Source organism: Convolutriloba macropyga, chromosome 4, assembly GCF_964194025.1.
Source record: "Convolutriloba macropyga chromosome 4, txConMacr16.3, whole genome shotgun sequence".
Lineage (NCBI taxonomy): Eukaryota > Metazoa > Xenacoelomorpha > Acoela > Convolutidae > Convolutriloba > Convolutriloba macropyga.
Window position 1 is genome coordinate 33,154,734 of NC_134471.1, and position 24,882 is coordinate 33,179,615.

General features: G+C 34.4%; 1 protein-coding gene across 5 annotated transcripts in view; it reads left to right on the forward strand.

The window, feature by feature from the left end:
* LOC142337628 (uncharacterized) overlaps positions 1–24,882 on the forward strand; it is a 93,319-nt gene that overhangs the window by 32,412 nt on the left and 36,025 nt on the right. For 4 of the 5 annotated variants that reach the window (XM_075386997.1, XM_075386998.1, XM_075386995.1 and 1 more), the window contains exons 3-9: positions 4,860–5,002; positions 5,179–5,254; positions 6,612–6,841; positions 9,500–9,671; positions 20,402–20,612; positions 20,966–21,193; positions 24,350–24,505. In XM_075386997.1, the coding sequence (XP_075243112.1) occupies positions 4,860–5,002; positions 5,179–5,254; positions 6,612–6,841; positions 9,500–9,671; positions 20,402–20,612; positions 20,966–21,193; positions 24,350–24,505 (1,216 nt within the window). Of the gene's footprint in view, positions 1–4,859; positions 5,003–5,178; positions 5,255–6,611; positions 6,842–9,499; positions 9,672–20,401; positions 20,613–20,965; positions 21,194–24,349; positions 24,507–24,882 lie in introns of all 5 variants that reach the window. The other variant, XM_075387000.1, reaches the window with a different exon arrangement.

The window sequence follows — 24,882 nt, forward strand, 5'->3', positions numbered from 1 at the left end:
ATTATTTCAAATACATAATTTTAAAAGTAGGTCTTTTTGATAAGGTCATAGAGTTGTCCAAATCAAACCAAACTCGTCATGGAATGTTCCTTGAGTACCTGGAGTCTAAAACAGAAGGAATTTCTGGTATTGCTTGCCTAGGAAAAAAGTTAGTTTTTCATACGGAAATGTGCAATTATTTCGATTAACTTGAGATTATTGAATTTTGAAAATTGTTCTGTTTCATCGGGTCAAGAAGTTGTCCAAAGTGAACCAAACTGGGTATAGAGTATACCATGGGTACCTAGAGTCTAAAACAGAAAGAATTTTTGGTATAGCTTGCCAAGGAAAAAAGTTAGTTTTTCATACGGAAATGTGCAATTATTTCGATTAACTTGAGATTATTGAATTTTGAAAATTGCTCTGTTTCATCGGGTCAAGGAGTTCTCCAAAAAGAACCAAATTGGGTATAGAGTATACCATGGGTATCTAGATTGTAAAACAAAAAGAATTTTTGGTATTGCTTGCCTAGGAAAAAAGTTAGTATTTCATACGGAAATTTGCCTATTTCTCGAATAACGAATTTCAAAAATAGGTCATTTTCATCGGGTCAAGGAATTGTTCAAACCAATTCAAACTCATAGTCAGAGTTCCCCTGTGTATACGGAGTCTAATGAGACAAGAACTTTTGGTATAGCTTGCCTAGGAAAAAAGTTAGTTTTTCGTACGGAAATTTGCGATTATTTCGAATAACTAATTTTAAAAATAGGTCTTCTCATCGGGTCAAGGAGTTGTTGAAATCAAACGAAACTCGGTATGGAGTATCCCCTGTCTGCCTAGAGTCTAAAACAGAAAGAATTTTTGGTACAGCTTGCCCAGGAAAAAAATTAGGTCTTCATACGGAATTTTGCTATTATTTCGAATATCTTGAAATTATTGAATTTTAAAAATATGTCTTTTTTATCGGGTCAAGGAGCTGTCCAAATATAACCAAACTCGGTATCGAGTATCCCAAGGGTAACTAGATTGTAAAGCAAAAAGAATATTTGGTATAATTTGCCTAGGAAAGAAGTTAGTTTTTCGTACGGAAATTTGCTATTATTTCAAATAAATAATTTTGAAAATAGGTCTTTTTGATTAGGTCATAGAGTTGTTCAAATCAAACCAAACTCGGCATGGAGTGTTCATTGAGTACCTGAAGTCTAAAACAGAAGGAATTTTTGGTATAGCTTGCCTAGGAAAAAAGTTAGTTTTCGTACGGAAATTTGCGATTATTTCCAGTATTTAATTTTGAAATACAGTATTTTTGATCGGTTCAAGGAGTTTTTCAAATCGAACCAAATTGATATCCCAGACTACCAGTACTATTCAGGTTGTAATGCAAAAAAAATGGTCCACCTAACTTTCCTAGAAAAAAGTTCGTATTTCAATCGGAAATATCGACTTATTCGCTTGTTCTATTTTAAAAAATATAGAAATTTCATCGGGTCAAGGAGTTGTCCAAATTGAACCAAACTTGGTATCGAGTATCCCATGGGTAACTAGATTGTAAAACAAAAAGAATTTTTGGTATATCTTGCCTAGGAAAAAAGTTAGTTTTTCATACGGTAATTTGCGATTATTTCGAATAAATAATTTTAAAAATAGGTCTTTTTGATTAGGTCATTGAGTTGTTCAAATTGAACCAAACTTGGTATGGAGTATCCCATTTGTAGGTAAATTTTAAAACAAAAAGAATTTTCGCGATAGCTTGCGTAGGAAAAAAGTTATTTTGCGTACGGTTTTTTTTTGAAAAAAATCCAAAATATAGATTTAAAAATGGGTGGGACGCCTTTCGGGCGTCAAGATTTTTCGGTGCTCTCTCTCTCCCTCTCCCCTCGTTCTCTCGCCCCTGTTTTCGTCTCTCGCTCGTCTTGCGTTCTCTCGTTCTTCTCGCGTTTTCTCGCTCGTCTCGCGTTGTCTCGCTCGTCTCTCGCTTCGGTCTTTTGGTTTGAGTCTATGATGTGTGTTCATGATGTATGATATATATTTCAGCTTTCTTGAATGAGTGTCAAAAAAAGTCTTATAAAAAAAGTCTTATTAGAGGTTCATTTTATTCTTAATACTGATAGATAGACGCCTTGAATTTTGCTCACGCTAGCAAAAAAAGGCATGTCTACTATTAGTACAACGATGTTCATGTACCTCACATAAAAAAAAGACTTTATATGTGGATTTGTGGACTGATGGAACCCTCTGGCGTCTTCATTTTCAATGGGCATCTACAAGCGTAAAAGGTTAGTTTTTTAGTCTGATCACGAGAGCGAATAGTCTGGTGAACGCGCGAAAGGCTGATCATGAACGCACGAAAGTCTGGACATGAACGCACTAATTGTCCTTATAAACGCACAAGTTTTTGTGCGTTCATCAGACCTTTGGTGCGTTCATGTCTAGACTTTCGTGCGTTCATGATCAGACTTTTGTGCGTTCACCAGACTATTCGTGCGTTCATGATCAGACTTTCGTGCGTTCACCAGACTATTCGTGCGTTCAAGATCAGACTTTCGTGCGTTCACCAGACTTTTCGTGCGTTCATGATCAGACTTTCGTGCGTTCACCAGAGCATTCGTGCGTTCATGATCAGACTTTCATGCGTTCACCAGACTATTCGTGCGTTCATAATCAGACTTTCGTGCGTTCACCAGACTATTCGTGCGTTCATGTCCAGACTTTCGTGCGTTTTTCCTTGTTTGCAGACCATGTAAATTTGAACGCACGACACCCCCGTCGTGCGTTCATCTGGGTCTGGACATATCGACTATCCGTCTGGGACCTCAACCAGGGGCGCGTGCGTCTGGGTTCGTAAAAGTTATATGCCCACTAAGCTGTAACAGAATTGAACCAAACAAATCTCGTTCGATAATTAAAATAGTTTTTCGAAACAGTAGTTCGTGTCGTAAGGTTCTGTTGCTCAGAATTAACTTTGATGTTGAATAATAATAATCAAAAAATTCTTTCCCAAATTCATTTGCGTATTGAGTTGTTGTTTTGTTTTGTGTTGTTGTGATGGTTGTTGTTTTTATTGTTGTTGTTGTTTCAGATGCTGATGTTGTTGTAGATGATGTTGTTTCCGATGCTATTGTTGCTTTTCTTGTTGTTGTTGTTGTTGTTGTTGTTGCTGCTGTTGCAGCTGCTGCCGTTGCTGTAGTTTTTGTTGTTGTTGTTGTTGTTGTTGTATCTGTTATTGTTGTTGTTGCTGTTGCTGTTAATGTTGTTTTTGTTGTGGTTGTTGTTGATGATGAGGTTGTTGTTGTTATTGTTTCTGTTGTTGCTGTTGTTGTTGTGTATTTGCAGCTTCCACTGCCGGGTTTTGATTGCAATATTTGCGCTTATAAGTTGTCCATTTTTTGCTGCAAATTATAAAGTCACCTACGTGTTCCATGAACAGAAGCTATTTTCTTTGAAAATAACGTTAACGAATGAATATTCAATCTATTTTATGTAATGACGATATCAATTAACCGGTTTATGCAAAAATGATGTGGTTCTCTAATGGGTTGACTGTTCTCTTCATTTTGTAGAAGAAAGGTTTTTGAATTTTTTGGATCCTTTTTGGTGTGTTTCAATGTATACGACGGTTCTATATGCTGATCGTACTTGTGGCAGCGTAATCTCGATTTCCTCTTTTTAATGATTAGCCCCTAAAAAAGTAGCAGTTTGTTCAACTCAATTTTTTTGGTAGAGGAAATATGTTCCGATAATCTGACCTTGTTCCTGACACACATGATATCAACTATTTCTGGAGCTTTTCTAGTAGTTTGACACCGCTTCTTCAGATTGTTATAAAATTGAGCCTGCAAGTCAAAACAGGTAGGATTATTGATTTACGGAAACCAAGTTTGAAAAATGTATTCGTTTTCCGGGATAACATTTCTTTGAGAAATCATAGAAGATTTTATATGTTTTTCAGACGATCCCCAAGGTGAGGGCTACGTACTAAAACTCCGGTGATGAGAATGCCAAGGTCGTCTAATCTGTTTTCCGGGTACATAAGAAAACAAATCAGAACCATACTTATAAGTTAAAACAAGAAGTTATCAGAACCACACTTGAGCGTTAAAATTCTAATTATTGTTAATGTTGACACCTTTATTTTATACTTCCAGTTTAATTTGATCTTCTTGGTTTTAAATCGAATTCCTGTTTTTTGGTATTTGCTTTTGTTGTTTGTTACCCGTTTTTTGAAAAACTTTCAAGCAAAAAATTCATTGTCTTTCCACATGATTTTGATTTGAACGCTTTTACCAAAATCAAGAACTTTAACTAAACTGATTTGAGTCATTAATTGTATTACGCATAAAAATTTCAAAAGGGAGAAGTTCCTCCTGCTTAGATTTGTTTTTCCTAATACACTACTGGGGTATATTCTATTTCCCCCCCCCCCCCCCCCAGTGTTTTTTATTACCCCCAGTTACAATTTATATGTTGTTTTATAGCACGTTACTATGTAAGAAAATAGCACGTTCGTCTGGGGTCATAAATAGTTTATTCTCACTAAGCGGGGGGGGGGGGGGGCAAAACAAAATAGATCCCACTACTGGATATCAAATAGAGTTCTGGGATAATTGTCGCTTGTACAACCAAGTTGTAGTGAGTTTCTGCTGAAGAACTGTCTGCAACATTTTTTGCGAATTTTAAATTCAAAACGGGAGCACAAAAATTGTCCAACATCATTATTTAGAGTGAGAGATTATCGCCGAGAGTAAACAAGAACTGTTTTACAATTACAAATAATAAAAATTGAGAATTGTGAACCACTTATAAATCCTTAAGCCGTAAAGTCGGCGAATGCCATATCATAGGTTTCAATCGAGACCACAGAAAGCTGTGCTCCATTTTAGATCACTTCCTACCTTAGCAGAGGAGACTGGCTCTTCTCTTTATGGGGTTGCAGGACAGCCTCCTTCTGTTGAGAATGAAGAGGGCATGGGGGCTTTAGCCACAAGAGCATTCAGAGGATCATCAGATGTGTGCAGGAGCGAAGGTTCATTCATCACATTACGTCCAAGTATTTTTCCCAAAATGCTTCTTGCTTGTGAGCTGGTGGCAAAAATTGGTTCTCAAATAACGTAGCCGAGAAAATATAACACTGTGAAAACACAAGACATCTGTGAAAACAAAAGACATTTACTTTTGAAAAACTTTTAAAGTGTTCTTTAGGAGCGCAAAGTCCCTTCACTGATCTGAGCGAAGACAATGATGAAAGTCAACTAAACAAGAGAGGAGCGAAACGAAGGTGAGGTCAGACAAACTCATTTTTTGACATCCTTCAAAAAAACAAATATTTAGAGAAAAAAAATTTCTTATAAGAAAAATTCGTTACTGTATTTTCTTTTGATTCTAAGCATCAAGCGCAACTTAAGTGACCCAAGGTACATTATATGTTTTTATTAGTCCGTAGTCTTCCGTTTTGGAAATACAGCAGAAAACTACCATTTATCTCCGCGCTTATATGTCCTAAATCAAAAAAAGTTTTTGTTTGCTTTTTCAGCCATTGTTAGGTTTTTTATCATCATTCTCCAAAATCGCTTTGATTTCCATTTTCAAACAAAATTGATCAAATGATCATTTTTCATCTTCTATGAATAAAAATTTTGAATGTAAATAGATGAAAAAAAATCAACTCAAAAACAAGCTGACTTCAAGTTTACTTATGAGTGCAAAAATCCATATCTACAAAATGTTTTCTGTTTTGCGAGATGTTTTTCAAGTACAGCAATGTCAACAAAATTTCATGCCGAGAACAGTTTTTAAGTTAAATAAATCGGATGAAGATCGCACGACGATAAGGAACACGCAATAGTCTAAGTATTCGAACTACATGTTTGAGAGGTTTTCAAATTAATACTTTCAATCCTACGCAGAATCCATCCTCATGAATTAATTAACGATTTCTGAGAAACAAGTGAAGTTGGAAATTCCATAAGTGAAACAAAGAGATTTAAAAACTTACCTGTCAAGCGTAAACTTACTAAGCCAAATAGAACTTATCATCCCTTATATAGAGTTCACTTATTATATAACGTGCTGGCGTAGTTTTATGAAACAGTAAAAAGAAAAGCTTAAATTTTAGACCTGGAACTTTTTTTCTAATCTGTTGTTGTAGTCGGTCTATTTCTCTGAGTAATTTTGGCAACTAATTATAATTGATTCCAATTTTTAAAAAAAACAAAGTATAGTTTTTATAGGAAAAAGAAGCTCTAAAGCGGCACTTCACGCATTTCAGCCTTTTGCTGCTCGCGCGATAGTTTTATTGATGATTTTATCTTTTGTTTATCGCAAACGAATTTTGAGTTATTATGTTTTTTTTTCAGGGGGAACACTAAAATTTATTTTTTCCTTCAAGTATACTTTTGTGTTGTTTCATTTCTGTTTTTGCTTTTTTGACGCCCAGCATAGTGAAAAAATTTTTAATACTTTATTTCACATATCGATTTATTCGTATAATTCTGGTGTAAAATGAAAACTTTCAAGTAATTTCAGCAGAAAGTCAAACTTTTGCATCATTCCAGCATAGAGTAAAAATTCTCCTATAATTCCAGGATATAATAGCTATATCCAAAAACTTGACATATCGGCAAATTTTTTTCCAGGTCTTCAACCACGCCATCAGAAGCTTTGGCTACATTGACTCCAGAGCCTTACGATGATCTGCCAAGACCAAACCGGCACTCACCTCTGTCAGCAGAGCCAGTAGAAGAAGAATTTCGGTCAAACTCAGTTCCACCCAGACAGAGTCCAAGCAACCTCAGCAGTAGTATCAGTTACAATACTCCACACAGGCGCAAAACTGGAGGAGAGAAATTTGAGGGTGTCAAAATTGGTGAGTTAGCACTGCGGAAAATATTCGCTATTAAAAATCAGCACGTTTCAAAATGCCGAAATTATTTAGTGTCAGAAGTTAATACTACTGAATATTCGAAGCCAAAAGTTTACTTTATCAACTTTTGCCATTTTAAGACGTGCAAGTTGCGTGTTTGAATCATAGATTTCGTAACTCGGCAGAACTCACTTTGCCATTCTGCCTTATATCTCGAGCAGCTATGCGGTTATCGGGAAACTATTACAACAGGCAGTAGCAATACAAATGCAATTATTTTCAATGTTTCACATCTTTTTCGAAATACTGAGTTTATACTTAATTCATTGAAACGATCAAAGTGTTTATAACAATGAGACACTATATCAACACATATGCAAAACAAAACAAACAAAATCACGGCACAATGTAATAAAAGTTTTGAAGTTTTATCAGAACAAATATCATCATTTTTTTCCTGCATATAATTTCGTGAGAAAATATCCCAATTTTAGTTTTTTTCATCTCATATTTGGTCAGAAAACCGGCCAAATCTTTTTTGAAACCTACTCGCGGGCGGTGTCATCAAAAAGTTGAAAATAATTTCCTGAAACCTACTCGCGGGTGATGTCAAACCAGTTTGGCCATACCCATTGTAAAGTGGATGGGCTTCTTCAAAAATTGTTAGTAAACGCCTTATTCATTGATTAAATTTCGCAGTCTTCTTTTAGATTTCTGAAGTATATATAAAGTGTTGACTTGAACTCTGTGAGAATTTCTGGCGCTTACAGAAAAAACCGCGTGGATGCTCGAGATATAAATCAGGGTTTCGAATCAGTTCTAACATTGATTAAAACAGCTAAATCGCCTGCCTGAAAATGGCGAAAGTTTATGTTATTCAATTTTTTGTTATGAGTATAGAAATTTCTGGCATTTTAATTTGTGGCTCTGTAGTCTCAGCATTTTAATAAGAAGTCTTATTGAAAATCTGGCCACACATTTCGAACTGCTAATGGGTTCTCGAGACGCGAAAAGTTCTCAGTGACTTTAATGACCCTAACTCAATTATTTGAAGATCGTTTGAGGTTTTTTAGGTAAACTTGTCAACTGTGTCTAACATTGCCTTTCAAGACAAGCACTAGTCATTTTTGTTCTACATAGGTTTCAAGTTCTCAGAAGAGTCTTGCAAACACCTTATTAGGAAATGCATCATCATTATAAGATCTCAGAGTAATCCTATAAGATCTCGCATTAATTCAACAAAATATTAGAGAAGAAAAATAGAAGAAAAAAATTGATTCCATAAGATATTACAAGGCTGATGTCCGTTAGGCAAAACTTTTACAAGATTAAGGCAAAAATTGATAATTTGAAAAAAAAAATTAAAAAAATGATTAATAAAAGTTCAATGTTTTAATCAGCCTTTGAATGAAAACCTTAGTTTTTGAAATCCGTTAAACTATTAAAACAGGCAGTGGCAGTACAAATGCCATTATTTTCTATGTTTTACCTCTTTTTTCGATATACAGAATTTATATATGGCTTACTGAAATGATCATAAAGTTCATAGCAATGAGACACTATATCAAAAGACATTATATCAACACCTATGCAAAACAAAACAACTAGAAAACAAAACAAAAGTCCGGAAACTCCCTAATTTTCAGAGATCAGCAAAACCACTGTTTAAATTTATGTTAATATGACGTAAAAAATACAATTAAAATTGTTTTTGCTACAAAAGCAACGCGGTTGCAGGTGCATTATATCCTGACAAAGTAGTAGCAGTAGCTTCAAATGAGCATAAGTAAGTATGTCAATCTTTGAAATTTTTTTTCAACGTAATGCCAAAAACAGTTCTTATGGCCTATTTATTTAACATGTCTATTCTCGAATGCCTTTATTGGTTAAGAGCTTCCAAAAAGTGTCGTAATTTTGCGCATTACGGCCGTCTACCGGTACCAAACTTTTGAGTAAATTTACTTTTTAATTATTCAATTTCACTTTTCCAATTCTAATACATTGTTCGTGTAAAACATACTTTCGGACTTCCTCGATGAAAAGGTGGTGCCACATATGGAAATTCCTGTCAGTGTTTTTAACTTTTAAACTGAAAGTTGAAAAGTGAAAAATGATTTTCACCGCAACATCTGTTTACTGGAAGCGCGCTCCGCAAAAAACTATGCGACAGATTAAATGCAGTATAAACCCTCATATAAATAATCTTCAAACAATAAATCGTAAAAGTGAGCAGCAAAGGGAATAAAAGGAATTAAAATTTGTGAATTGGCCTAATAGCCAAACTTAAGAATTTTTCACATTAATTGGATCCTATTGTTCATTTTAAGGCTCTTAATTGCTTGGTGAAAAGCACTTTCACAGCGGAAATCAGAACCTGAAAGCACCACCTATTTTCTTTGGAAGTACACTTTTTCGGTACTGGTGGACTCTCGTAATGCTTTAAATGTTTTTTGCTCGAAATAGTGCAACCGTTGGCAGAATTTGGCAGAATTTTAGAAAATGACATCTCGTTTTGCACATTTCCTCCCAGAAATTAGAAATTAAACTTCTGTCTGACGAAATTTCAGATACTAGCAGATATAACAAACGAGAGAAATCTTAGAGAAGCTTCTGTAGATAACAAAATTTTGATATTCTATGTAACATTTTTCGTTAAAACAGGACAGATAACAGACCATGATTACGTCAGTCTGTGTTCTGAGTCTGAAGCTGAGACTGGGGAAGAGGCAATAAGAAGCAGCAATGAAGGTACAAGAAGGGAACTGGAAGGCACAGAGGAGACAGAGAATGATGTGATTGATAGTAGAAATACTGTTCCAAGTATTTCTAAAAGGTTTGCCTGAAAATAATAGAAAATTGTGAATCGCCATTAGCTACTCTATAGCAATCAACGGATTCAATATTTAAAATAATCTTGCTAAAAGACTCAGAATTTCTGAATTTAAGCAATTCTTGTCAAAATCTTACAAGAGATCGTTTTTTATTCTAAAGGAAAAAGAAAAGATTTGCAGGATAGAATCAAAGCTTACAAAAGTCATGAACAAAATTGAATGCTGGAAATTTCCCTGGTCTGAAAAGTGACCATAGAAAACAGTCTAGAGTTCCTTATTTTAATCAAGAGTTCACCATAGTCGGAAAAATTGATACTATTAGACCACTGTCGAGTTATTTTTGTCGTTAGAAGGCTTCTAGCTGGGGACTAACTACTGTCCAAAACCCTATAAGAATCCAAAAGATGTGTTTGGTGGCTCAACATGTTGTACTGTTTTGTAGTGTACTGTATTGTCACCAAAATGTTGCTTTCTCGACTATACGAAAACTTCACTCAGTATAATTGAATTAATATTCAAGAATTGTAATACCAACAACTAATAAAGTAATACCCAAAAACAAATAATTGAATAACTTCAATAATCCAAAGTAACTTTCCTATCAAAACTAACCAATGGTCCAATTAATTTCAACGAGTTCAATCAATCTATCCAGAAGTATCCAACACTCAATCACACGAGTTCTTAAATGAAAAACTCTAAAATTTTTTTTGCCCTCAGTAGTTTTGTTTCCGGCCAGAAACCTATTATACTCAACCATCAATTCGATAGACTAGCTACGAAACGATCTTTTTTCACCAAGAACTCACTAGATAACTACAATTTTTTCTCACTTGAGAACCAACTGCCCTACTCAAGAGTTTTCTCTCTCTCTCTCTCTCTCTCTCGCATTTCATTTAGAACAGTTTGACTTCATTGTTTGACAAGTGCAATGGTGGGCGAACAAGTTTCGGTGGTTTACTTCGTTTGCTAAATTCAGGACTCATCTAAACTTATTTTTCATGCATTTCAGTTTTTATGCATGCCTGCTAGTTTTTTGTGCTTTCCCAGTTAAAGATATGTCTGATTTATCCTACATGAGTTTTTGCTGCACACTATGACATTTTAGTTTTTAAAAAAGATTGAGAACTTAGCACTTTCTGGCCCCTTTTCTTTGTAAAACATTTTCCTGCGTTGAAGTTTTCAGATTGAAAACTAATTGATCTGAATCCTTCACGTGTGAATGAGGTTTTAGTAAATATTTTTAAACTGATAAAAGTCTTTTTTGTTTCATGGAAGCTCAAAAAATCCAGTTATCATTTTTTTAAAATTAAAAAGATCGGTGTCGGTTACGGGAGCTGGCACTTGTAATTTCAAGGCGACTGGGCGTAAGGAATTAGAAATTAAGAGATTTGAGGAGGGAGTTGCAATTTTCAATCAACCTGATGTTTTCAAAAAATGAGTTTCTCTCAGCTGAAATTCTTTTAAACAAACTATATTTTCTTCCGTTTGTTTCAATCTAGTCTCTTGATATTTTCTAACAATAATTAGTCCTGTCTCACGACCACAACTTTTATTGCTCGATCTTTATTGACGATCCTGATTCTTTCCACTGTAAGATTATTATTTTGTCCGAGCTTGAGTTTCGGGTGGACACTTTGGCTTTTACATATTCTACCTGATATCCCTACTTTTCCGATAATATTTGGTTTTAGGAACTCCAACATCTATTTGCATTTTTTGCAACGATTCAAAAATCAGATTTCCCACGTAATCATAAAATTATTTCTGAACTATCACTCCAATGGATATTCCTAATCATTGCGAACTAGGTTTTGATCCTTAGCTGTACTACTACATTAACAAACAAAGATTATTTTCAATTCTGTTTCTTTTATTTTCAATACATCATGCTTATCTGTCCATTGAAGTATAACAGTCCAAATTTCAGTATAACAACTGGAAAGCATCGGATTTTAAGGATCTTATCAATCTTTCAATAAACGTTCGCAAAATAAAAACACTTTGTAAATCAGCTTTTCATTTAGAGTTTGTTTTGGTTTTACCCGCATACGGCTTGTCTCAATAATTCATACGTTTTATAACGTTCCCGTAATTCACCTTATTTATCCCTTTTTTTTGGTAATCATTAGCTTGCAAGCAAATATAATTCTAATTCCGTGGAGAAATCCAAAAAGTGTCCAACAATTTCTTAAAAGCACATTTTAGGCTTTTTCTCTTTTCCTCTTCCTTTTAAAAGCCCAATTTATTTATTCTGAAAACAATAATTATATCTCCCATTGTGAGTTTTATAAAAATGGAACAAACAATCAATTTTTTCAAAACTCTGGGTTTTTAGAAGTACATTTTAGTGTCTAATAGCGGCCCTCATCTTCTCAGCCGGCTATGATAGCGCTCCTATTTTTTTACAATTCAAAGAATTTGAATTGTATTGGGGCGCTGTCTCTTTTTAAGATCTGTTCACACATTTTCATGATTTTTGAAGTCAAATTGGAGTAGTGATTTTGGTCACGCCGAAACAGGAAGTGGAGCGAAAAAGCGAGTGGTTTTGCGGCGTGAAATTTTTTTGCTCTAAATTTAAGTAGAGTGAGAAAAGGGTGTTTGAACAAAAACTCGCTTTCTCGCTAGTGGTTTTTTGTTCACATGCGGCAATTTCACTTTGATTTTTACTGTTTTTTCGATTTTTTGGATCGGATTTTTTTCTAAATGGTTTTCCCAATCCATTCATAGTCCGTTCTAGGTCTAGTTTTGTGTTTATTCAATGAAAATTCTTTGAATTGTGTGTCAGGACTTGTCCTGCTTTGTTTTTTTACTTCGTCAAATAAAAAAATGTTTCGCTTTACCTCATTTTGCCGCTTTTTCAACATTTTGCGTGATATCTTTTTGACTTCTCTAGGCTAGTTTCTCTCTTCTCTCAATCTGCTAAAAGTGATTTTGAACATCAGTTGCTCAGCAAAGCAATTCAAAATGAACAGAGTCAGTATTAAAAAAAAATGAAGTCAGAAATAGAAACGGGATAAACCTATAAAGCCCAATTTTAGATGCCCGCTATTTGAACGTCGTTCCTGTAAGAATTAGTTACCTCTCTCTAATGCTTATTGCTATTGATATTAGCCCCTGTAGCCTCTCTCTTTGAAACAGAAGTATGTTCAACTACGAAATGCCATTAAAAAAATCGGACTTGAAAAAAGTTTTTGTACAAAAATCTTTTTTTTTTCAATATCTATTCTTTCAATCCCAATCATGCTTATTGGAATCAACGGCGGCTATTTTCCGTCAATCTGCCGGGTATGTTTTAGGTTGGAGTTCCCAACGAAACAATTACTTCTGCGGCCCATTCTTACTTTTTCTGACAATTTAATCATTTTGCCAAGCAAGATCATGTTTTATTTCTTTAACAAACAAAAGCTCGATTTCTTTCCCAATCACATGGCTTAAGTTCCTTCTGTCTGTTTACAAACTAAAAATGTTCAAGATTAGCTCCAAAATTTGTAACTCAATTTTTTTCCAAAAGTTTAATGTAATGTTTCGAGGCCTCGTTTTAACAATTTCCCCATGTACAGTCAAAAATCTCCGGGCACTGATAAAAGAATATTTCTTGAGTCACTGATGATTTTTTCAAGCTTTTCACTAATAATAACAGTTCAACACAAATAATTTCTGTCAACTTTTCTATTATTTCGTGTTATTATATTTCGTACAAAACTCCTCTAGAAAAACTCTTGTTTTAAAATAATTTTTAAAATTTGTTTTCTGCTGAATTATTTTACTTTTCCTATGCCTTTTATTTTAGTTACTTTAAAATTACGTGCTTTATCCGTTTTTTTGTCAACATTTCTTTTTCTTATGATTTAATTTTTCTTTTAATCTCCTTTTCCGCTTACGTGATTTTTAGTCACTTAAGTGTTTAAAACTCTTCAGATTCGCTCTGACTTGTTTTTTATATTGGGAGTTCCCCTGATATCCGATTTGACTCTAATTTGAATGGCAATGGGAAGATAGTGAAAGTTTAGTTTGATTGCCACATCTATATTGGACGAAAAGGTGCTTTAATAAATACAATCAATAACCAAAAGATATTGCTGCATGTTGTATGTTGTTGAATGATTGACACAATGAGGTTCGGTACTTTGCATTCCAGCAAAAAGCTTGCGCCCCCCCCCCACTCATCCCTCATCCATCTGCATTATTGACTTAATTATTTTCCAAAGAAAGAAGACATAGAAAACATGCAAAAAATCAAAATTTGTTTGAAAATTATTGGTGTAGGAATATAAAAAATAATAAATATAAATAAGAATAATAAAAAAATATAAGAATAAAATTCAGCCATTGAACGGATTAATGATGTCTTGTTAAAACGCCGATTAGATAAACCATAAAAAAGACTTCGAGAAAAGACGAACAACAAAATAAATTAAAGACATCAAACAATTTTTAACAAAAATCTTAGGGGCACTTTTTTTAAAAAAAAAAGAACATGTAAATTGAGAGTCAAAATGGGCAGCTATGAAGACTTAGGTTACACCAATTATTTCGCATTTTCTAGGCATTATATGGGACTTGAAAATAAATTCAGCAACGAGAAGTTCAATACAAAAGAACAAAAGTGCAAAGTTAAAAAAAAGACGTCTATGATTTTTGAAAACAATTAGTTTCCGTGTCATATGAACATTATCTATCAAGTGAAATCAATAAATAGGTTACTTTTTGCCTCCATAGGGAACTATTGAGGCTTGTCACTATCCAGAAGTTTTCATATGACATCAAAAAGTACGACAAACACAGACGAACAAAGAAATTCAATTTAATTTTCCAAAAAGGTGTCAAACAGTTAAAAACTTGATCCATTTTAAAAACAATATATTTGTTCCATTGCGTTTGCTTGCAACGCCATCAATTTGAAATGTGACATGTCATTCATGTGATAAAGTGACAAGACAAAAAAGATCTATAAAAGATTCACGAAGAAAAAAGCGAAAACTTGTATTGTCTCAGACAAAAAACATTATTTAAAACGCAAAAAACCAAATAATAAGAACTAAATTTTACATCACGAGAAAAAGTGAATGCGATTTATTTTCACTGAGACTAAGCCACCAATTGATAGAAAAAAAAGAAAAAAGACAAAATGCTTAAACTCAAAAATCTAATGTTCTTTTGAAACAATAATTTTTAGTTGTAAAACATCAATAAATTTTCATCTAGAAAAAGCTGAATGGACAATTCCTAACGCATCAATTGGATTTGTCATTAGTGAGAATAAGTTATACGACTGCAAAACATCAAAAACAGAACTCAATTAAATTTTGACAAACATTTCTACGCAAATACTGTGAGCTTCTAACTGAAGCTATGGTATATGTTTCTTGGGCCTCATTTTCAGGTAAAATTTTATTAAAAATTAGGCAACCATTTGACATCAGTTTGGTCTATAAATAAATAAAAGAAATAAGGTGTCAAATTATCTAAGGTACAGCTTCCCAATACAATCCAAACAATTGTCCAAACTGCAAAAATTGTCGACTAGTCCAAAACCAACCTTCCTATTGCTGCTCGCCCATTAAAAATACGCTTTTGTTTCAAATATTGGCGAATTATACGTTTTTGTTGCAGATGTTGGCAAAAAGATGACCAAAATATCAATTTATCAATTATAAGTGTATGCGTTTATATTAAATTTGAGAATAATTATTCAGCTAACTTAGCGAAAAACTGGCGCAGCAGTAATAGGTAGCGGGAGTAAAACTATTGATCTTTGAGTTTTGACAAAACTATACCGGTAGATTAGGTTCAAACATCCCGCAAAATTAGATAGTTTTTTGCTAAAGTGGTAACATCTTCGATGAAAAGAAATCAGAAAAAGGCTAAAAAGGGACAACGGAAAGCAGTCAACTTTTCTCATTACAATTAAACCTCGATAACTCCATGGATCAACGAGATTCTAACCTATCTTTTTTATTATATATTCTAAATTGGACAGGATTTCTAGTGATACTACTGACTACGGTCTACAACAAATATATCGATCGGCCGGAATTGACTGAACAAAACGAACCAGTTGAGCATGTAGTTTCTCCCTCAATAATTTGGTGAGAGGACTTATTTTGTATTCGATTTAAAATGCTGGGCTAGTCAATAGGACCACATATAAATTAGCCGAAACACCTTTTGGCCGACAATTAAGTAAATATAACTAATTGAAAACCGGATACACTAATTGAAATATAACTAATTGAAAACCGGATATAAAAATTACCCTCGTACTAATTAGAAGAAGTAACGTCCCCATTGTTATAAAACAACCTTGAGCAGGCTTTAACAACTCTCTTATTTAGGCAACTCCTTAGCCGCCAGTGAATTATGTCATTGAACGTGTATTCGGAGAGCTTATATTGGGGAGACAATGACAATCATCTCACGTGTTGAGAAAATGCGACAAAATAGATGCAAGAAGAAGCGTCGTTTTTATACTATTTTTTTTCGATTTTGTCGGTTTTTCATGTAGGAATTGTCGCTTATTGTCGTTTTTGTTGTTTTTTTGTTGGTGTTGATCGTATTTGATATAAGAAGTGTCAAATAGCGTAGTTTTGTCGGTATCATCGGTTTAGATGTAAGAGGTGTAGAGTATCGTCGTTTTTTGTCGGTATCGTCAGTCTCAATTTGATATAAATGCAAAGGAAGTACTTCCAGACGGCACAAAGATTTTCCATTTCGAGCGAATTAAGAACGCCAAAAACTGACGATTCTTACGTATAAATACCGACAAAAATCGAACAAAACGAAGAAAAAAAACGTAATAAGGGCTTTAATCGGTAAAACCGACAAAAAGCGACAATTTTCTGTGTTTGACTCCAAAAAAATTCTCAGCGCGGGCTATGAAACGGATCAAGGTTTCAAAGATTGACAAAAGCGAGGAGCAATGATGGGATGAGCGGCAAAGAAGTTTCTGGAGTCATTAACAACGCAGCATTATATGATTACGGTGATAGTGATAATGAAAACATTTTGCGCAAATAAGGAACTCCTTCAAAGTTGCAGATTTTTCAAGTTTCCTTGATGCTTCTGGAAACACGTCCGTTTCATATTTTTTCCTTTTATCAAAACTGATCAAAACGGTTGTATTTTTTATTATTGCCTGAACTAAAAAAATTTGTTTTGGTAAACTTTTTTTGCAAGTCCTTCTCAATATGGTGATTGATGTCATGCTTCGCGGTCTGACCACCCACAGTTTTTCAGCAATGAGTCTGCCTATTTCAAAATTAACTTGTAAAACCAGTACTGAAACAGCTTGTTGGCATTAAAAAAATTGTTGGTCCTTATGTCCAGAAAAAAAAACACAAATACTTTTCAAACTGTTCAGAGTATTTCCATAGTAAAAACAAATTCCAAAACTGGTATTAGATTGAAATGTGAGAAAAATTGTGCCACGCACCAAATAAAAGTGGCTTTCTTGTTATGATTTACTGTTCAATATTTGGAGTCTAAGCATCCCAGGTCTAGACTTCGACGAATGAAAAGACTTTAAAAGTCTAGTGGGGGCAAAACTGACTTTAAATACAAAGTCCAGCAACCCGGCAACTAATTGAAGTTGAGCTTGGGTCTTTTCATGGGTCCGTCTATAGTCATTTCATAACCAATTAGAGTCCAGCAAGGTCTTTTCATGGTTCCACCATTAGTCTTTTCATAACCAACAAAGTCGAGTTAAGGTCTATTTAAGGTCGAGTCGATGTCCACCACTAGTCTTTCCATATGAATGCCGTATTGAAAATTAAGAAATTTAACTTTTTTTCCTGCTTCTATAAAACAGAACCAGCACTGGAGAAAGACTAAACAGCTTTGCACTAGAGCAGTCCAACTTAAAAAAACGGTTAGAGAACCGACAAATTAGTTAACAATTTTGTCAACTTTTGAGATAAAGCAGTTCAGGCAGCTGGAGTACACTTGCACATTACTTGATTAAAAAACCCAGGTAACCTAATGTTAATCGTCTTATTCCGAATAACCATGGCAAAATGTGGTGGTATTAATTTTGTTTTCCCTTCTAAAATTATGAACTATCCTTTTAAAAAAACAGTACAGGTTTTTGAGGAATTTGTGGTACTTCAGAATTGTAAGAATTGAAGGAACGTACATGCTGACTACATTAGAAGCCATAATGAGCAAGAGAATTGTACATAGATTTTTCGAGGCAAAAAATCAGACTATGAAAAGACACTGCTCGACTTTAATTGATTATGAAAAGACTCTAGCTCCACCCATGAAAAGACCTTAACTCGACTTTGTTGGTTATGAAAAGACTATTGATGGACCTATGAAAAGACATTGCTTGACTCCATTTGGTAATGAAAAGACTATAGCTGGACCCATGAAAAGACGTTAGCTGGACTGTAGTGAATATCCCCAACTAGATTTTTAAAGCTTTTTTTGACGAGTCGAGGCCTATAATAGATAACACAGCATTTCTTGCAGAAAGCAGAGACACAAATTGGGAAGGCTCAATTGTCTGTCGCATTCCCCCAAATGTCTCAATAAAACAGTCTTAGTTCAGATGTTGGCCGTAACTCTGCCATTTTTCGAAGTCCAGCATGTCTTAAAGACCATCTAAAGTCTTTTTATAGTTTAAATGTGTCGAGTTTTCGTTATACACTTTGGTCTAGCGTTTTCTCTTCATAAGGCTGTAACTAGGCTGAGACCCGGGCCGAGGTGTCAACGCTAAAAAACGCAAAATTATGTAAGATTGGCGTTGAATGCGTTGAATTTATGCAAGATCTACGCTTGAGCGTAGATCTTACATAAATTCAACGCATTCAACGCCATTCTTACATATTTTGCGTTGAAATTTGGCGTAGATCTTACATATTTAGCGTTGAATTTTAGCGTAATTCTCACATATTTAGCGTTGAATTTAGCGTAGATCTTACATAAATTCAACGCATTCAACGCCAACCTTACATAATTTTGCGTTGAATTTTGGCGTAGATCTTTCATATGTAGCGTTGAATTTTAGCGTAGATCTTAAATATTTAGCGTTGAATTTAGCGTAGATCTTACATAAATTCAACGCATTCAACGCCAACCTTACATATTTTGCGTTGAAATTTGGCGTAGATCTTACATATTTAGCGTTGAATTGTAGCGTAGATCTTACAAATTTAGCGTTGAATTTTAGCGTAGATCTTACATATTTAGCGTTGAATATAGCGTAGATCTTACATAATTTTAACGCACTCAACGCCAATCTTTCATAATTTTGCGTTGAATTTTGCGTAGATCTTACATTTTTAGCGTTGAATTTTAGCGTAGATCTTACATATTTAGCGTCGAAATTAGCGTAGGTCTTACATAAATTCAACGCTTTCAACGCCAATCTTACAAATTTTGCGTAAGATTGTGGCGTAGATCTTACAAATTTACGGTTGAATTTTTTGAATTCCATTTCAGACCACTTTAAGATTTCAAAAGTTTTTCATGCTTTTTTTCAAAAAGTCAATTTTTTCACTGTTTCGACCCCTATACTTCACAGGTGAGAAAAGCGAAGTCAGCAAAAAAAAACACTTTTTAGTACACTTTTATAGTGCAAAATCCATTTGAGAGCATTTTACGATTTCAAAACTATTCCAAGTTTTTTTTCGAAAATTCAATTTTTTTCACTGTTTCGACCCCTATGCCGCAAAGCTTTCAAAACTTTTTCAAAACTTTTTCAAAACTGATTTCAAAACTTTTTCAAGTTTTTTTTTCGAAAAATTAATTTCACTATTTCGAACACTATATTCCAAAGGTGAGTAACAAGAAGTCAGAAAAAAAATTTATCAGTGCTCTTTTATAGTGCAAAATCCAATTCAGACCATTTGAAGATTTCAAATTTTTCAAGTTTTTCGAAAAATTAATTTTTTTTATTGTTTGGACCCCTATACTGCACAATTGAGAAAAATGAAGTCTGCAAAAATAACCATTTGCTCTCTTACGGTGCAAAAACCATTTCAAACCATTTTAAGAATTCAATTTTTTTTCAAAACTTAAAAAAAATTTTAAATTTTTCCCAGTACTTCGCACATGATAAATGCGTTGAATACGTTGAAATTATGTAAGATCTCGGCTAAATTCAACGAAAAATATGTAAGATCTAGGCTAAATTCAACGAAATATATGCAAGTTCTACGCTAAATTGTGCAAAAATATTGTGCAAAATTGTGCAAAAATTCATAATGCAAAATATGTAAGGTCTACGCTAAAGTCAACGCAAAATATGTAAGATCTACGCTAAATTCTACGCAAAATATGTAAGATTTACGCTTTATAAGGATTACGGCTCTTAAGGAATCCAATGTACGGTGGCGCAATGGTAGAAGAGGCGACAAGTAAACATGAGGTCAGTGGGTCGAGTCCAATACCCAGAGTTCTACGCGTTGATTTTTTGTAAGATCAACGCTAAATTCAACGCAAAAATATGTAAGATCTACGCTAAATTCAACGCTAAATATGTAAGATCTACGCTAAATTCAACGCTAAATATGTAAAATCAGCGGCAACTAGCGTTGACAAGTTGGAAAATTCACCGCCATTTCTTACATAATTTTGCGCTGAATGCGTTGAATTTTTGTCTTTAAATTCAACGCATTCAACGCAAAATTATGCAAGAAAATTGCGGTGAATTTTCCGACTTGTCAACGCTAGTTGCCGCTGATCTTACATAATTTTGGCCAAATTCCTCGGCCCGGGGATGTTGCAGGAGTACGGTTGACAGTGGAACAGCGCTTGACAGCCAGGGTTGTGGAATTGCAGGCAGAAGGTTGAGCGGGCCAGGGGGTTCTCTCAGAAACCAGTCGATGGCAATCAACTCAATCATTGATGGAGAATACAACATATCTCTAGAAAATAAACGACATTCGCCTACGTTTCAATTTGAGAGCACACCTGGGGGATCTTCAAACTTAACCAAGGCATGTCTACTTTTACTAATAGTTATGATAATCTCGAGCTCAAAAATTACTAATTTTTGACGCTCGGTCAACCTGATTTGAGATAGAGATCACGTTTGACCATATTTGAAGGTGTTAACTTAGACCAATTTCCCTTTATCTTAAACATCTAACGGCGCGCACTCACCCACGCATGTTTGCACACACACACACACACACACACACACACACACACACACACACACACACACACACACACACACACACACACACACACTTACACACACACACACACTTACACACACACACACACTTGTCCTACCAGTGTGTTTCTGAGGGATGTGGTCTTGTCTCTCACCAAGATTTTGATTTAGGTTCAATCATCATACAATTCAAAGGTATCGACAGCAGGATCAAAGCATTCCCTACAATCAGGTCGCAATTCGCCTTTGTTAGGTGGAGGGGCTGGGGGAGTGTCCAGAGTTGGGAGAGATGGCTCATTACAGGCTCTGTCTACTGGGTCTAACACTATGAGAGGGGCAAGGGTTGTTCCCAGTGACTCAATCATGGATGTCGAGTTCCCATTACAGACAAGTAAAAAGGTACCTGTTAAAATGGAGGAAAATGATAATCACTCAAAAAAAGCGAGAAAATATTTCAAAATGCCACAAATTGGGAATTATAACATTCAGTTTTTAATAAGTTAATTTGAACATTCAGTGCATACGCAGACATGAATTTCAACGATTCAGAAAAGCAAATGGAAACAATAATTTTAGTGTTATGTTGCTGAAAAATGAAAAAAATAAAGATGGGTGAAAAAGTTATGCATGCATAAATCTCCGTCTGTCGGGATCCATATCTTGAAAGTGGTCACGAGAAACAATCCAACTAATGGATACTAGCTATACATAACCGCCTCCTCCAAAAGGAAAAACATTTGTTAAAATGCTGCTGTCAAATCTGGCCGCAATTTTTTTTTCAATTTGCATTACAAATACATCTAGATCTTAGTAATATTTAAATCATTCATTGTTGGTGTTAACTTTAACTGTTGACCGTCAAACAACACTTTGTTTTCGTATTTTGTATTTTTTGAAAACAAAATACTGCTATGAATGGGCGAAAGATTTTTGGTAGTTCATTTTATCATTTAATCATTTACGTAGTTCACGTGGTTGCTGAGCGCGTCAAAAATGCCTCGACTATAATAAAGCACCAAATCAAAAAGTATTAGTTAACCAATAAAACGCTCGAAGTTTGGAAGAAAAAAAAACCTTTAAACAAAATTAATCCGATATTCCATAATAAAATCAAGCTAACAAAATGGAATTTTTGGGTATATTCAGCCGGATAATCCGTCTCATCAGTTTTAATTTCATTTTTTCCTTGCATTGATCCTGTAACTATTTAACAAATTGAAATTGTCTAAAATGAGCTCAAAATTGGCTAGCTATCAAAAATTGTTTGTTTTATCAATTCTCTTTCAAGATTAAATTTTCGCTGTAATTTAATTAGTGTAAAACTTCTTTCAATACCATTACTGTGCCTCCTTAGGAAACTCAAAAAGAAGTTAATTCTAAAGATTATTTTTTGAAAAATGGAAAACTTGTTTTTTTAGCTTCATAGTTTCAACTGATCAACCTAAATGTACAAAACTTTTTTAACTTTTCCTCAAATTATTTTGTATCTTCAACAATAGTATAATGAGTTTTTTATTTGCAGTTTCGGTGTGTTCTTGATAAAAAAATATGCTGGCTAGTTCATTTTACCAAGGTTCCTACACACACTTTTGTTTTAACAGGGTTTTGGCGTTTAGCTCTACAATTGCTTCAAAATATCCCAACTTCTGGAGCATTAATTTAGAATAAGATTTTGATTCTGAATTGTTATACAAGATTCATATTTTTGGTATACATTCAAACAAAAAAAATAAGGAACCTAAAAAACATGAAAAATCTATTGAACTTTTGTTGCATTGAAACCAACGTTACCATTCATGCTCAGTATGAAAAAAAAATTCATCCGTCCGCTTCTGTGAACAAATATTATTTGCTTTTTTAGCAAAATTTTAAGCCCTTGCAGTAGCCGTCAGTGCCTTTTTATGCAACATTTCTGCCTCACTGTTTTTGTTCTTAAGTTTTTCTTCTCTTCCCTGAACCAACTGCAATAACTGGCAAATACCGAAGACATTGAGTTGATCTATAGTTCTCTCGGAGCTAAAGTAGCCACTACAGTGACATGAGTTTCAAAGCGTTCAGCGATCAACCACTATATTTCAATAGCAAAAACATTGTTCAGCTCCGAAACAATGCATTTTCAATCTTAAGTTTCTCAATGTTCGGTTTTTCTTCATTAAGATTATATTGAGGTCATAGAGTTCGACCCTGCTAATTTTATCCTGCATATTCTGAAAATAACTCCTGCGCCGAAGTTAAGTCTGAGCAGCATCATGTCATACTTTTGTAGCTCACATTTGGTAATTACTGTAATAGTATGCACGCTCTTTATACTTAAGTTAGGCTTTAGGCTATTACAACAAAGCCCACTCAGCTCAGTGGTTAGGTCGCAAGTTCGATTCACAGAAAAAGCAAACCTTGTAGGCGGCAGTTAAGTTATTATTTTTCTTGATGTAAATTTTACGCAAAAATGAGACTAGCTAGTGTCAATTCTGATATGAACAGGGTACTGGCCATTCAGAACAAAAGCAGAATGTCCCTAGACTTATTCAGAGCAAAATTGCTCTGCCATCAAAATCCGGGTAATTGTACGGTATACAGGAGCAGCTGCTGATGAATAAATTCTTTATGGTTTGAAAAAAATTTTTTGTAGGATTAATGAATACGGCTGGCCTACCTAAGAATAGAATAGCTACAAGAAAAATCTACCATCCCCGCATGTTTTTTGAGATCAGACTATCCTATGATAGTTCTTGATGGCTTCAAATTTTTCATAATGTCCTGGCAAAACTCGTCGTCAACTAGTTCGCAATTCCAACGATCTTATAAAAAGTATACTGGCATACCATTTCTTTTAATTTAGTCACAATTGCAAGCTCGTCAAGAACAATTGAAAGGTTTCAATAACAAGACTAACTGTGAGCAAAGTTAGTGAAGTCAGATGTTTTTACAAAGCAGTGAATATATATATATATATATATATATATATATATATATAAAATTTATATACAAATCTATATATATATATATATATATATATATATATATATAGATATATATATTTATATATATGGGTGCTTGTGTGTGGGTGCGTGTGTGTATGTGTGTGTGTGTGTGTGTGTGTGTGTGTGTGTGTGTGTGTGTGTGTGTGTGTGTGTGTACTCATTTTTGTAACCAGATTTCTCTTTTCCTATATTAATACATTGAACTTGTGAAGCGTACTTACAAACTTCGAGGATGAAAACTCAGTGCCCTAAATTGAAATTCCAGTCTGTTTTTCTTTCACTTTCAAGCTCGATGTTGAAAACTAATGCGTGAAGAAAAAAACAGAACAAAAAAAAACAATTCTATGACTTCTGATCAGGTCACATGTAAGACTTTGCTCAGATTTTGGTTTGCTCGGAATTGTTTCCAGACTGTTTATATCTAGACCATAGTTCTGAGGTGTACGCTTGATGATTGTCTAAGCAGAGGTCATTTCGATTTTCGGTTTTCATCTTTCCTGCGTTAAAAAGACGCTGTAAAACTGCAACTGAGGAGATAAATTTGAATTGCCCGTAGCACGCCGTTGTTTTCCAGGCGTCACCGAATGTCTCAAGTCAGGATCCTAAGAGTTCTGTCATCGCAACCAATGATAGTGGGGGAATCAATGGGAATTCTCTCCCTGCAGGTGGGGGTCGCGATTCAGACCAGGGTGCACGCACAAGACACATGCCATTCCAACACACAATACAAGGTTGGCAAACAAGATACCATTGATCTTCGTTTTCTTCAATTTTTTTACCATCAAAGTGATTGCATTGAATTTATTATTGCTGAAATTATGACGAAACAAAACTTGTGCATATACATGTTTTGTAGCTATGATCCGATCATAGATTTAATGAGTTAGAGAGCTTTGTTGGAATAGAAAGATTGTCGCATTTTTTCACGTACGGAAATCAAAACGTTGACGTTGCATTCAAAATACAACTGTAGCACAATTTTGACTTACATTTTTTTAAAACTAAAGGTTGACTATGCGATCGAAAAAGAAGCCATAAATGATTAATTTATAAACATTAAGATGAAAAAAAAAATTCGTCATGCTTCCTGAAAACTCGAGTTTTTGG